At 52.5% G+C, this 12,502-nt stretch overlaps 1 protein-coding gene across 1 annotated transcript; it reads right to left on the reverse strand.

The window, feature by feature from the left end:
- Positions 1-77: 77 nt before the first annotated feature.
- On the reverse strand, positions 78-2,405 carry JTB (jumping translocation breakpoint). Its single transcript, XM_004588952.3, has 5 exons — positions 2,043-2,405; positions 1,890-1,927; positions 1,661-1,743; positions 1,217-1,296; positions 78-603 (listed from the first exon to the last, which is right to left on the reverse strand). Exons 1-5 carry the CDS (start codon positions 2,123-2,125, stop codon positions 447-449), a joined length of 441 nt encoding a protein of 146 aa, XP_004589009.1. The 5' UTR covers positions 2,126-2,405; the 3' UTR covers positions 78-446.
- Between the last annotated feature and the right edge of the window lie 10,097 nt (positions 2,406-12,502).

Raw genomic sequence — 12,502 nt, forward strand, 5'->3', positions numbered from 1 at the left:
CTGGGGTTCTGGGGTGGGAAGGTCCCCTTAGAACACACAGGAGAGGTCTGCTTCCAGAGAGGGCACTGCGAATGCTCTCCCAATATATCCATGTTTTTATTTCTTCTTTGGGGATAGGGTGGAGGAACAACAGCAGTGCTAACTCAGAAATAAACTTTTAAGCAGAAAACTGTATCCCAGAAGTTTTCAATCAATTTCAAAAGAGAAGACGGGTTACTGGTAGACGAGGAACTAAGGTTACCACCCCTTTCTCTTCCACCCTCAGGACTGCCCCAAACCCAATGACAGTGGGGAAGGAAACTATTTTACACTTTTTATTCTGCCCATTAATGATCTAGAAAAGGAAAATGGGGGTGGGGGCATCACCACAAGGCCCCCCAGACCCGAGGGCACAGATGAGTCCGCTGCGCCTCGTCTGAGTCGGAGTGTGAGCAGCTGCAGCGTCGTCAGATGGACTCGATCTGCTTCCGCACCTTCTCCAGAGCCTTTCTGTCCAGCTGTCGCTGACGGAGGATGACAAGGCAGGCAAAGACCAAGGCCACACCCAAGACGGCCCCTTCGAACTTCCAGAACAAGCGCTGTTCCATCACAGCGGAGCGGCAGCTGTGGGCGGCAGGGATGGGTTATCCCCGGAGAGGCCACAAAGCTTGTCCCCCAACCAGCCTCGGCACTGGACCTTGGGGGCGGGGCAGAGTCAGCCCACTAATTTAGTCAGTGTCATGTGGGATAAGCAGCCCTAGCAGCCAGGGATTCTACTGAAGATAACCCATGGCCACTCACAGGGCTAATCAGAAGAGCAGGGACTTTGGTTCTAAATCCCCTCCTTGTGAGGCCAGCACGATGGCTCAACAGGCTAATCCTCCACTTTGAAGGGCTGGCGTCCCAAACAGGCACGGGTTCGTGTTCTGGTTGCCCCACTTCCCATCCAGCTCCCTGCTTGTGGCCTGGGAAAGCAGTTGAGGACGACCCAAAGCCTTGGGACTCTGAACGCACATGGGAGACCCAGAAGAGGATCCTGGTTTTGGATCAGCTCAGCACCAGCCAATGAGGCTAGAATGAAGTAACAGGATGAAAGATGATTGTGTCTCTTCTTAGTAAATCTGTGTTTCCCATAAAAATAAATACATCTTTAAAAAATTTAAAGCAGGGAGGAAGAGGCGGGAGGAAGTACAGTCACAGGCTCAGAGCAGGTGGTCTCGGCCAGCACAGCACGCACCTTTTGAACTCATTCCTTGCAGATGGACTGCACGTGATCTTCTCCACGTGCCCCGTGGAACCACACTCAGGGATGGTTTTCTGTGGGGACAAAACGACCAAGCATGCATGTGAGGGAGGGTGCTGCAGGAGGGCAGGTTGCCACCCCAGAGGGCCAGGAGCCCCCGTGCTGGGGCCCAGCGGTGACAGGAGCTCTGATGAGGGGGTTCTGGCAGCAGCGCCAGCTGCAGAAACAGGAAAGAGACAAACCAGTAGATTAAGGCAGAGTGCATCACTACAGATCAGAAAGTGGTCAGCAGCTGCAGCCCACTGGCTCGGAGAAGGGGTGCGATTTTTTAGAGGAAAACAAGTGGCGATGGGGACACACAGTGAGACTGCGAGAAGACGATGCAAACGCTGCATCACCGGAGCAAAGCTGGGCAACAGCGAGAAAAGCCACACTCACAGTCTGGAAGGTAGAACACGCGCTGCACTCTTCGGCCACCACAAACTCTTCCACCAGCCAGCACGGCAAATTGGAGGCGCTCACTAACAAAAGAACAAACGCCGGCCCCAGACCCCATTCGCGTCTCCCCCAGGATCTGCCCCTGGGGCGCGCCCCTTCCCACCTGTGCTCCCGGTCTAAGGGAAAATGCGCCCGCCCGATGAGGGCTGTAGGGTTCCCGAGCACCCACCTGACAGCTTGTCCTCGGACACAGAAGCCTCGGCTTGGCTGCCGCGGGCGCGGGAGGGGAGAAAAGGGGCCAAAGTCAGGAGAAGGCTGCCTGCCAGCAGCGCACGCCCCGCCCGCGCCGTGCGAGCACGAGCGGCCGCCCGGGCCTCCTTACCAGAGCTTGAAAGTGACGGCGCAGAGCAGCCAGCACAGGCGGCGGGCCTGGGGGAGGCCACGCGTCCCCGCGCCCGCAGGCATGGAGCGCTCAGGGGCGTCCCCGTGGGAACACCAGCAGCCCGCCCGGCCTCGCGCCTCGCTCCGAGCGCACGCCGCAGCCTTCGCTCCCGGAGGTTCCAAGGCCGGGCGGCCACGAGCAGGGCTGCCAGCCAGGGCGCGGGCGCTACCCGCAAGTCCCCAGACCCGCGGAAAGCCGTGGGGTACTGGCTGACGAGGCCAGCGGGGCCCCCCGAGGGAGCGCAGGCGGGGAGGCGCGGCGGCTCAGTGCTCGCTCACCTCCGCCGCCGCTCTCTGCGCGGCCATCTTGCCCCGCAGAGAATCCTGGGGCGCGCGACCCGCTTTTCCGGGATGCGGCCCCGCCGTTCCCGCTGGGAATTGTAGTTTGCGGTGTGCGGCGCGGCCCCGCCGGCCTTGTCGCGGCCCATTGGCTCGCCGCCGCGCTGCACTGTGGGATCGTTAGTCTTTGCGTGCGCGCGGAGGAAATGGCGGTGGTATTGGTATTCGACCTACTTCTACCTGGGTTGTCGCTGTCGCCTGTTGGCCTGGGTGGGCAGGGAGACTGAAGGAACAAGAAACAAACGTTGGCCTTCCGGGACTCGGGTCCCTCGTGAAGACCCCAGGATTCGCCTTTGAGTTTCGGTCTCCCCAGACGCTAAGGTGGCGGTGTCGGGATGGAGCCGAAAAGTGCACTTTGTGTTACCGACCGGAGCGAGACTACCAGAACGTGAAACGTCCTCCTTTCCCTGGGGTCGCCCTCAGCTCTGAGCAGCCGACGGCGTCCCCTGCCCTCATGTCAATGGTCGGGCACTCCGCCCCGGATCGGTCCTGTGGCTGCGTCCCCACAGCTGCTCTCCAGACTCCCTGCTCCCTCACGATGGAATATGGCCAGTGTGACAAGAGTGTGTGGAGTGGAGGGCCAAGTGTTTATCAGTTACCCAGTGTGCGCCTTCTGGCATTTCGCATACGTATGGGAATATTTATCTGAAAGGTGGATTTACAGAGAGGAGTCAAAAGAGTCCCCATCCGCTGGTTCTTTCCCAACAAGGGCCAGAGCGGATCCGATCCAAAGCCAGGAGCTTCCTCTGGGTCTCCCACGTGGGTACAGGGTCCCAAGGCTTTGGGCCGTCCTCGACTGCTTTCCCAGGCCACAAGCAGGGAGCTGGATGGAAAGTGGAGCAGCCAGTATTAGAACTCGTGCCCATATGGGACCCCAGCACTAGCATGTGGAGGATTAGCCAGCTGACCCACGATGCTCAGCCGCCTCCTCCTTGCCCCTTTCCCAAGAGAGAGAAAGAGAGACAGGTATCTCTCCTGGCAATTGCCTACGGCAGGCTGAGGCTAGTTAGGTCACGGGCAGGTGGGTTTATGATGCTTGGTTTATGACACCCATGTACTTCCAATGTGGGATCCAGGCATTTTAACTACCAGGGCAAGCACTCACTGCTATCATATTTTTTTTTAATTCAACATTTAGCAAAATAAGTGATTTGTCCAAAGTAACCAAGCTATGGAGTATGAAAGCCCAGTTTCAGCTCCTAGGTCAGATTATTAAGGGATTGGTGTGGTGGCATTACAGGCTAATCCTCCCCCTGTAACGCTGGCATACCATATGGGTGCCAGTCCGCGTCCCAGCTGCTTCACTTCCCATCTGTCCAGCTCACTGCAGGTGGCCTGAGGAAGCAGTAGACCATGGACCAAATCCTTAGGACCCTGTACCCATGTGGGAGTCCTGGAAAAAGCTCCTGGCTCCTGGCTTTGGACCAGCTCTGCTCTTGCCATTGCTGCCACTCGAGGAGTGAATCAGTGAATGAAACACCTTCTCTCTCGATCTCTTCTCTTTCTTTTAAAATCTGCCTTTCTAGGCCCGGCACAGTACCATAGTGACTAAAGTCCTTGCTTTGAACACACTGGGATCCCATATGGGTGTCAGTTCTAATCCTTGCAGCCCCACTTCCCAGCCATCTCCCTGCTTGTGGCCTGGGAAAGCAGCTGCGGATGAACCAAAGCCTTGGGACACTGCACCCACGAGCGAGACCTGGAAGAGGCTTCTGACTCCTGGCTTTGGATTGGCTCAGCTCTGGACACTGTGGTCACTTGCGGAGTGAATCAGCAGATGGAAAATCTTCCTCTCTCTCTCCTCTCTGTGTATTGACTTTCCAGTAAAAATAAACAAATCTTTTAAAAATTTAAAAGAAAAAAAGATTATTGTCAGCTTTCTATCCCTGTTGTGTTAAACCTTGATGTAAATGCCGGACTGCAGTGACTCCAGCCACCATCTGCGGTGAGGCTTTAGTGCCTTCTCTTCTGTCTGAGTTTCCCTCCCAGTCACGTACGTTACCTGCAGCCTGGCACACATAGGGACCATGTGAGTTTCGTTTTTCTTAGATGGGCAAGCGGATACTAAAGGTACAAGTCCAGGCAGGAGCTGTGCCGGAGCAGATGAAGCTGGTGCTCAGGACAGCCGGGTCCTGTTCCGAGTGCCTGGGGTCCAGCCACAGCTCTGCGTCCCCCAGCCTCTTGCTACTGCACATCTGGTGAGACAGCAGGTGACAGCTCAAGTGCTTGGGCCCCGCCACCTACCCGGGAGACCCGGATGGGGGTTCTGGTTCTGCTGCAGCGGCGTATGGGAAGTGAACCAGCGTATAAATATACCTGGGAAACAAGCTCACACAAAGGATAAAGAGAAGGAAAGAAACACATTGAAAAAAGACATTTATTTATTGGAACTACAGAGTTACATCGAGAGAAATCCTTCATGCACTGCTTCACTTTTTTATTTTTAGAGATTTTTTAAAAAGATTTATTTTTATTGGAAAGGCAGATATACAGAGAGGAGGAGAGAGAGAGGAAGATCTTCCATCCAATGGTTCACTCCCCAAGTGACTGCAATGGCCGGTGCTGAGCACGTTCAAAATCAGCAGCCAGGAGCTTCTTTCAGGCTTCCCAAGCGGTAGCAGGGTCCCAAGGCTTTGCGCCATCCTCAACTGCTTTCCCAGGCCACGCCAGGGAGCAGGATGGAAAGTGCAGCAGCCGGAACATGAGGTTCCTATGTGGAATGCCAGTCTCTTGGGTGGCGGCTTTACTTACACTGGCCCCGTTTTAGCTACAGGCAAAGGTTTTTTGCTGTTGTTTTTGTTTTTTTTTTTTTAATTTTGAGTTCAAATTTTGTATTGTTGTCCTTTTTTTTTTTAAGATTTACTTTTATTTTTATTGGACAGGAGAGACAGAGAGGAAGATCTTCCATCTGATGATTCACTCCCCAAGCAGCCGCAACAGCTGGAGCAGAGCACATTCAAAACCAGGAGCCAGAAGCTCTTCCGGGTCTCCCACGCGGGTGCAGGGTCCCAAAGCTTTGGGCCGTCCTCGACTGCTTTCCCAGGCCACAAGCAGGGAGCTGGATGGGAAGCTGGGCCACCGGGATTAGAATCAGCGACCATATGGGATCCCAGATGTGCAAGGCGAGGACTTTAACCACTATGCTATGGCGCTGGGCCCTCTTGTCCATTTTTTAGAAGATTTATTTATTTTAGGCCCGGCGCCATAGCAGCTCCCTGCTTGTGGCCTGGGAAAGCAGTCGAGGATGGCCCAAAGGTTTGGGACCCTGCACTTGTGTGGGAGGCCCGTAAGAGGATCCTGGTTCCTGTCTTTGGACTGGTTTAGCTCTGGCCATTGTGGCTATTTGGGCAGTGAACCTTTGGATGGCAGATCTTTCTGTCTCCCCTCTACAAATCTGCTTTTCCTATAGAAATTAATAAACCTTAAAAAAAAGAAAAATTTGGGCACGGCTCTGTGGCCTAGTGGCTCAAGTCTTCGTCTTGAATGTGTTAGGATCCCATATGGGTGCCGGTTCTAGTCCCGGCAGCTCCACTTCCCATCCAGCTCCCTGCTTGTGGCCTGGGAAATCAGTAGAGGACGGCCCAAAGCCTTTGGTTCCTGCACCTGCATGGGAGACCCGGAGGAAGTTCTTGGTTCTCAGTTTCGGATCATCACAGCACCTGCCGTTGGGGTTGCTTGGGGAGTGAATCACCAGACAGAAGATCTTCCTCTCTGTTTCTCCTCCTCTCTCTATTTATATCTGACTTTGCAATAAAAATAAATCTTTAAAAAAATTATTTTAAAGGGCCCGGCGGCGTGGCCTAGCGGCTAAAGTCCTCGCCTTGAAAGCCCCAGGATCCCATATGGGCGCCGGTTCTAATCCCGGCAGCTCCACTTCCCATCTAGCTTCCTGCTTGTGGCCTGGGAAAGCAGTCTAGGACGGCCCAAAGCTTTGGGACACTGCACCCGCGTGGGAGACCCGGAAGAGGTTCCAGGTTCCCGGCATCGGATCGGCACGCATCGGCCCGTTGTGGCTCACTTGGGGAGTGAATCATCGGACGGAAGATCTTCCTCTCTGTCTCTCCTCCTCTGTGTATATCTGACTGTAATAAAATGAATAAATCTTTAAAAAAATTATTTTAAAACATCTTCTCTGGGATTTGATATGATATAATTCCCCTCTATGGTTCACACAGTGTAAGCCTGTTCATCTTTGCAAGCACATGAAACCATGTAGACTGTTGACTGCAGAACTCAAACCTAAGCAAGCCTGTTACCTCACCAAAGTCAAACTATTTAATACATTTATCACATTGTCTCATTACATTTGTTATCATTTCTCCTAATTTTATCAGAACCTTTTCTGAGTGTTGTTTTTTCCCTACAAGACGAGCAGCACAAGAATGGCCTGGGCTGCTGATTCCAGGTTAGGCTAGGTGCACTTTGACATTGAAGTTTTGGGGGTTTCCCAATTGTTGTGAACATTGTATCTGGGAATAAAATGCCTGGAGTTACATATTGTCCATTTTATCTAGGCCAAAAGCAATACTTTCACAGTGGTAAGCAGCTAAATGTGTGGGTGTGGGCATCTGGAGCAGAAGTAGAAGTCATTCTACTTGGATTCCCACCATCCCGTATTGGAGTGCTGGGGTGGCAAGGCCTGGGTCCCCTCCCATTTCCAGGCCTCTGTGATGCTCAACCTGGGAGGCAAGCATGTGAGCCCCCGCAGGCTTGTGAATTATCAGTGGGTGCTCTCAAGGGGGGATGAGCCATGGCTATGGACATGTGGGGAGTGCAGTACAGATGGAAAGCCTGTCTCTTTATGTTTCAATGAAATGAAAGTGTTTAAGGCCCGGCAGCGTGGCCTAGCAGCTCATGTCCTCGCCTTGAATGCAGCAGGATCCCATATGGGTGCCGGTTCTAATCCCGGCAGCTCCAGTTCCCATCCAGCTCCCTGTTTGTGTCCTGGGAAAGCAGTCGAGGACGGCCCAAAGCTTTGGGACCCTGCACCCACGTGGGAGACCCGGAAGAAGTTCCTGGTTCCTGGCTTCTGATGGGCACAGCACCAGCCGCTGCACTCACTTGGGGAGTGAATCATCATATGGAAGATCTTCCCCTCTGTCTCTCCTCTCTGTATATCCGACTTTGTAATAAAAAATAAATCAATCTTTTTTTTAAAAAAAGTGTTTTTAAAAAATCCGTAAGGGGCCAGAGCCGTCACTTCACATAATAATCCTCCATCTGCAGAGAGAAATCTTCCATCCTCTGATTTTGGACCAAAGTCACTAACCAGGAGCTTCATTGGAGACCACATTGGGTCTCTAATGTGGGCACAGGACCCCAAGCACTTGGGTCATCTTCCACTGCCTTCTCAGGCGAGCTGCATGGGAAGTGGAGCAGGCACGACTTCAACTAGCACCCGTATAGGATGCCGGTGCCACAGAGGCTTTACTTGCTGTGCACGGCACTAGCCCCAATTTTGCTGTTTTAAAAAACGTATGGGTGGGGCCTGGCGGCGTGGTCTAGCGGCTAAAGTCCTCGCCTTGAACGCCCCGGGCTCCCATATGGGTGCCGGTTCTAATCCCAGCTGCTCCACTTCCCATCCAGCTCCCTGTTTGTGTCCTGGGAAAGCAGTCGAGGATGGCCCAAAGCTTTGGGACCCTGTACCCACGTGGGAGTCCCGGAAGAAGTTCCTGGTTCCTGGCTTCTGATAGGCACAGCACCAGCCGCTGCACTCACTTGGGGAGTGAATCATCAGATGGAAGATCTTCCTCTCTGTCTTCTCCTCCTCCCTGTATATCTGACTTTGTAATTAAATAAATAAATCTTTAAAAAAAAAAAAAACAACGTATGGGTGAAGGCATTGTGCAATCTAACATTAAAACTTGTGGGCGGAAGTTGGGGCACAGCAGTTGAAGCTACCCCTGGAGACACCAGCATTGCTTTAGGGAGGAGTCCCCTTTAGCGCCATGCTAGTGCTCCAGGCAGGCTGCAGATGAAGGCCCAACTGCTTGGGCCTCTGCCACTGTGCGGGGAGACCAGGATGAAGTTCCCAGCTCCTGGCTTTGGCCTGGCCCAGTGCCAGCTCTCGTGGCTATTTGGAGAGTGAGCAAGCAGAAGGAAGATTTCCAACTGTCTCACCCTCTTATTTCTACCTTTTTTTAAAAAGATTTATTTATTTTTATTGGAAAGTCAGATATACAGAGAGGAGGAGAAACAGAGAGGAAGATCTTCCGTCCGATGATTCACTCCCCAAGCAGCTGCAACAGCTGGAGCCGAGCCAATCCAAAGCCAGGAGCCAGGAGCTCTTCCAGGTCTCCCACGCGGGTGCAGGGTCCCAAGGCTTTGGGCTGTCCTTCACTGCTTTCCCAGGCCACAAGCAGGAAGCTGGATGGGAAGTGGAGCTGCGGGGATTAGAACCGGCGCCCATATGGGATCCCGGGGCGTTCAAGGCGAGGACTTTAACCATCACACTATCGCACGGGGCCCTCATTTCTCATTTTAAATACACAATAAAAGGAAAAAAAAAACTTTGTAGGTTGGACACGGCATAGGAGTGCCTGAATCTGAATCCCAGCTCCACTCCTCAATACAAGTTCCTGCTCATGCACACCCTTGCACAAAGCAGTTGTTGACTTAAGTAGTTGGCTGCCTGTTGTCTGGCCATATGTGAGACCCAGGCTGAGTTCCTGAATCCTGGCTTCTGCCCGTTGCAACCCTGGCTGTTATTCACATTTGAGGATTAAATCAGTAGATGAGGGGCTCACGCTATGGCATAATAGGTTAAACTTTTGCCTATGGTGCTGGAATTCCATAAAGGAGCTGGTTCTAGTCCCAGCTGTTCTACTTTTTTTAAGACTCATCTTTTTTTTTTTTTCCTTTAGTTGAAAAGGCAGACATATAGAGAGGAGGAAAGACAGAGGGGAAGATCTTCCGCTGAATGATTCACTCCCCAAGTGGCTGCAATGGCTGGAATTGAGCTGATCTGGAGCCAGGAGCTTCTTCTGGGTCTCCCAGACAGATGCAGGGTCCCAAGTCTTTGAGCCATCCTTGACTGCTTTCCCAAGCCACAAGCAGGGAGTTGGATGGGAAGTGGAGCTGCCGGGATTAGAACCAGCGCCCATATGGGATGCCAGAGCGTTCAAGGTGAGGACTTCAGCCATTAGGCTACCATGCCGGCTGCTCTAGTTTCAATATCGCTCCCTGCTTATACCCTGGAAAAACAGCAGAGGATGATTCAAGTCCTTGAGCCCCTACATACACATGGGAGACGCAGAAGAAGCTCCTGGCTTCAGATCGACCCAACTTTAGCTGTTGTGGTCATGTAGGGGATGAATTAGTAAATGGAATATCTTTCTCTTTTTCTTTCCTTCTCTTCATAACTGCCTTTTGAATAAAAACAAAGTCTTAAAAAAAGAAACAAAAAAATCAGTGGGTGGGAGATCTTGTTATCAAATCAGTAAATAAACATTAACAAAAAGAGCAAACACTGTGTAAAGGTGAAACTGGGCAATACACACTTAGGAAAACAGTGTATTGAGGGTACATTTTTTGGTGCTTTTTTAAATTAAGCTTTATTTATTTATTTGAAAATCAAAAAGAGAGAGGGAGAAAGGGAGGGGAAGAGAAGGGAAGTGAGAGATGGAGACAGGAAAAAAGAAAAACCTATCTACTGGTTCACATCCCAGTGGCCCCAAAGCCAGGGCTAGATCAAACCAGAATCAGGAGCCAGGGACTTCTTCCAGGTTCCCCATGTGGATGCAGGAGCCCAAACACTCGGGCCATCCTTCACTGTTTTCCCAGATACTCTAGTAGGGAGCTGGATCTGCAGTGAAGCAGCCAGGACTTGAACTGGTACCCATATGGGATGCTCATGCTGCAAGTGGACAGCTGCATTGGCTCTGCCACAACATCAGCCCTGGTGGTGATTCCTGGACAAGTCAATGTTTTTGCCACTTTTACTCAGGAGTTAAAAGTTGTTTGGGGGCGCTCGGCAGCGTGGCCTAGCGGCTAGGGTCCTCGCCTTGAACGCCCCGGGATCCCATGTGGGCGCCGGTTCTAATCCCAGCAGTTCCACTTCCCATCCAGCTCCCTGCTTGCGGCCAGGGAAAGCAGTTGAGGACGGCCCAATGCTTTGAGACCCTGCACCCGTGTGGCAGACCCGGAAGAAGTTACTGGTTCCCGGCTTTGGATTGGCGCAGCACTGGCCCGTTGCGGTTCACTTGGGGAGTGAATCATCGGACGGAAGATCTTCCTCTCTGTCTTTCCTCCTCTCTGTATATCTGACTTTGTAATAAAATAAATAAATCTTAAAAAAAAAAAAGAGTTGTTTGGGGACCAGTATTGTTGCACAGCAGGGCAAGACAGATGCTGATTTCCCACATCAGAGGGCTCAGTGCCATCCCAGCTCTCGTGCTTCTGATCCAGCCCCTTGCTTGTGGCATGGGAAGGCAGCAGAGGAAGCTCCGGGGTCTCGGGTCCTTGCATCAGCTCCGCTCTGGCTGTTGCAGCCATTTCAGGAGTCAACCAATGGTTGCAAGGCCTCTCTCTATTGTTCTTTCTCTCTGTAAATTTGCCTTTCAAGTAACAATAAATATTTTTAAAAGATTTGTTTATTTATTTGAAATGTTCATTACAGAACGTGAGAGGCAGAGGCTGAGGCAGAAAGAAAAGTGATCCATCCACTGTTTCCTCAAACGGCTGCAATGGCTGGGGCTGGACCAGGCCAAAGCTGGGAGCCAGGAGTTTCACCAGAGTCTCCCACATGGGGGTTAGTGCCCAAGGATTTAGGACATATTCTTAGGCTCATTAGCAGGGAACTGAATTAGAAGTGAAGCAGGAAGGCCCTGTGCAGAAGCCTAGCGACTCAAGTCCTCACCTTGAACACAACAGGATCCCATATGGGCGCCGGTTCTAATCCCGGCAGCTCCACTTCCCATCCAGCTCCCTGCTTGTAGCCTGGAAAAGCAGACAAGGACAGCCCAAAGCCTTGGGACTCTGCACCCATGTGGGAGACCTGTAAGAAGCTCCTGGCTCCTGGCTTTGAATGTGCTCAGCTCTGGCCATTGCGGTCACTTGGGGAGTAAATCATTGGACGGAAGATCTTCCTCTCTGTCTCTCCTCCTCTCTGTATGTCTGCCTTTCCAAAATAAATAAATAAATCTTTAAAAAAAAAAAAGGCAGGAAGAAAAATGAAGTAGCTGAGACTTGAACTGGTTCCCATGTGGGATGCTGACTCTGCAGGTGGCTGCTTAACCCACTTACCATGGTGCCACTTTTGATCCACCTTTCTGTACATGTGCACCCTGGGGGCAGCAGGTGACGGCTAAAGAACCTGGGTGCCTGGCCACCCGTGCAGAAGACCTACCCTGAGTCTCGGGCTTCTGGTTTTGGTCCCGTCCAATTCTGGCTATTATGGGCATTTGGGGGAGTGAAGTAGGAGACAGAAGAATCTCTCAATCTTTCAAATAAAATGAAAGAACATAAATAATTCCTAAAAAGTAGAAAGAGCCAACAGAAGAAAAACAACCAGTAATGCCTACCAAACATAGAAATGCACTTCTGGCAGAGCAGAAGGCCCCTGCGCGCAGCACCAGGACTGCCCTGGTCCTGTTCCCTGCCGGTGGCCGGGACACCTGGGGGTCTATTCAGTCCCCCATTTCCTGTGCTCCCTGCCGCCCTCTGGACCCCTCAGTGGAATGAGGAAGTACAGGCCCCTGGGACTCTACTTCCTGCCCTTGGCAGTTGTCCTCACCAATGAAGTAGCCAGGGCAGGGGTGGGGCAGGACTGGGCAGGGTGCCACGGGAACACAGATTTGGGCGGACCAGCTACTGTGGGGAGGCGAGAGTGGAGACAGCAAGAAGACATGTGCACGCCAGGGTCTTTTGTGCCAACTGGGGGCCTTTAATCGGGGGCTGTGCAGAGGGACCGTGCGTCAGGTGGGCACCCAGCCGGCCTCTCCCAGCCCCTGCGCCCTCACCCGCCCCCAGCCTCCGTGGATGCCTTTACATGGTGTGTGCCCTGTAGCCCCGGAAGGGTTGAGGGCGGGCCCCCTCTGCCTCCCTCCTTCCAGCTCCTCACCT

Source organism: Ochotona princeps, chromosome 2, assembly GCF_030435755.1.
Source record: "Ochotona princeps isolate mOchPri1 chromosome 2, mOchPri1.hap1, whole genome shotgun sequence".
Classification (NCBI taxonomy): Eukaryota; Metazoa; Chordata; class Mammalia; order Lagomorpha; family Ochotonidae; genus Ochotona; species Ochotona princeps.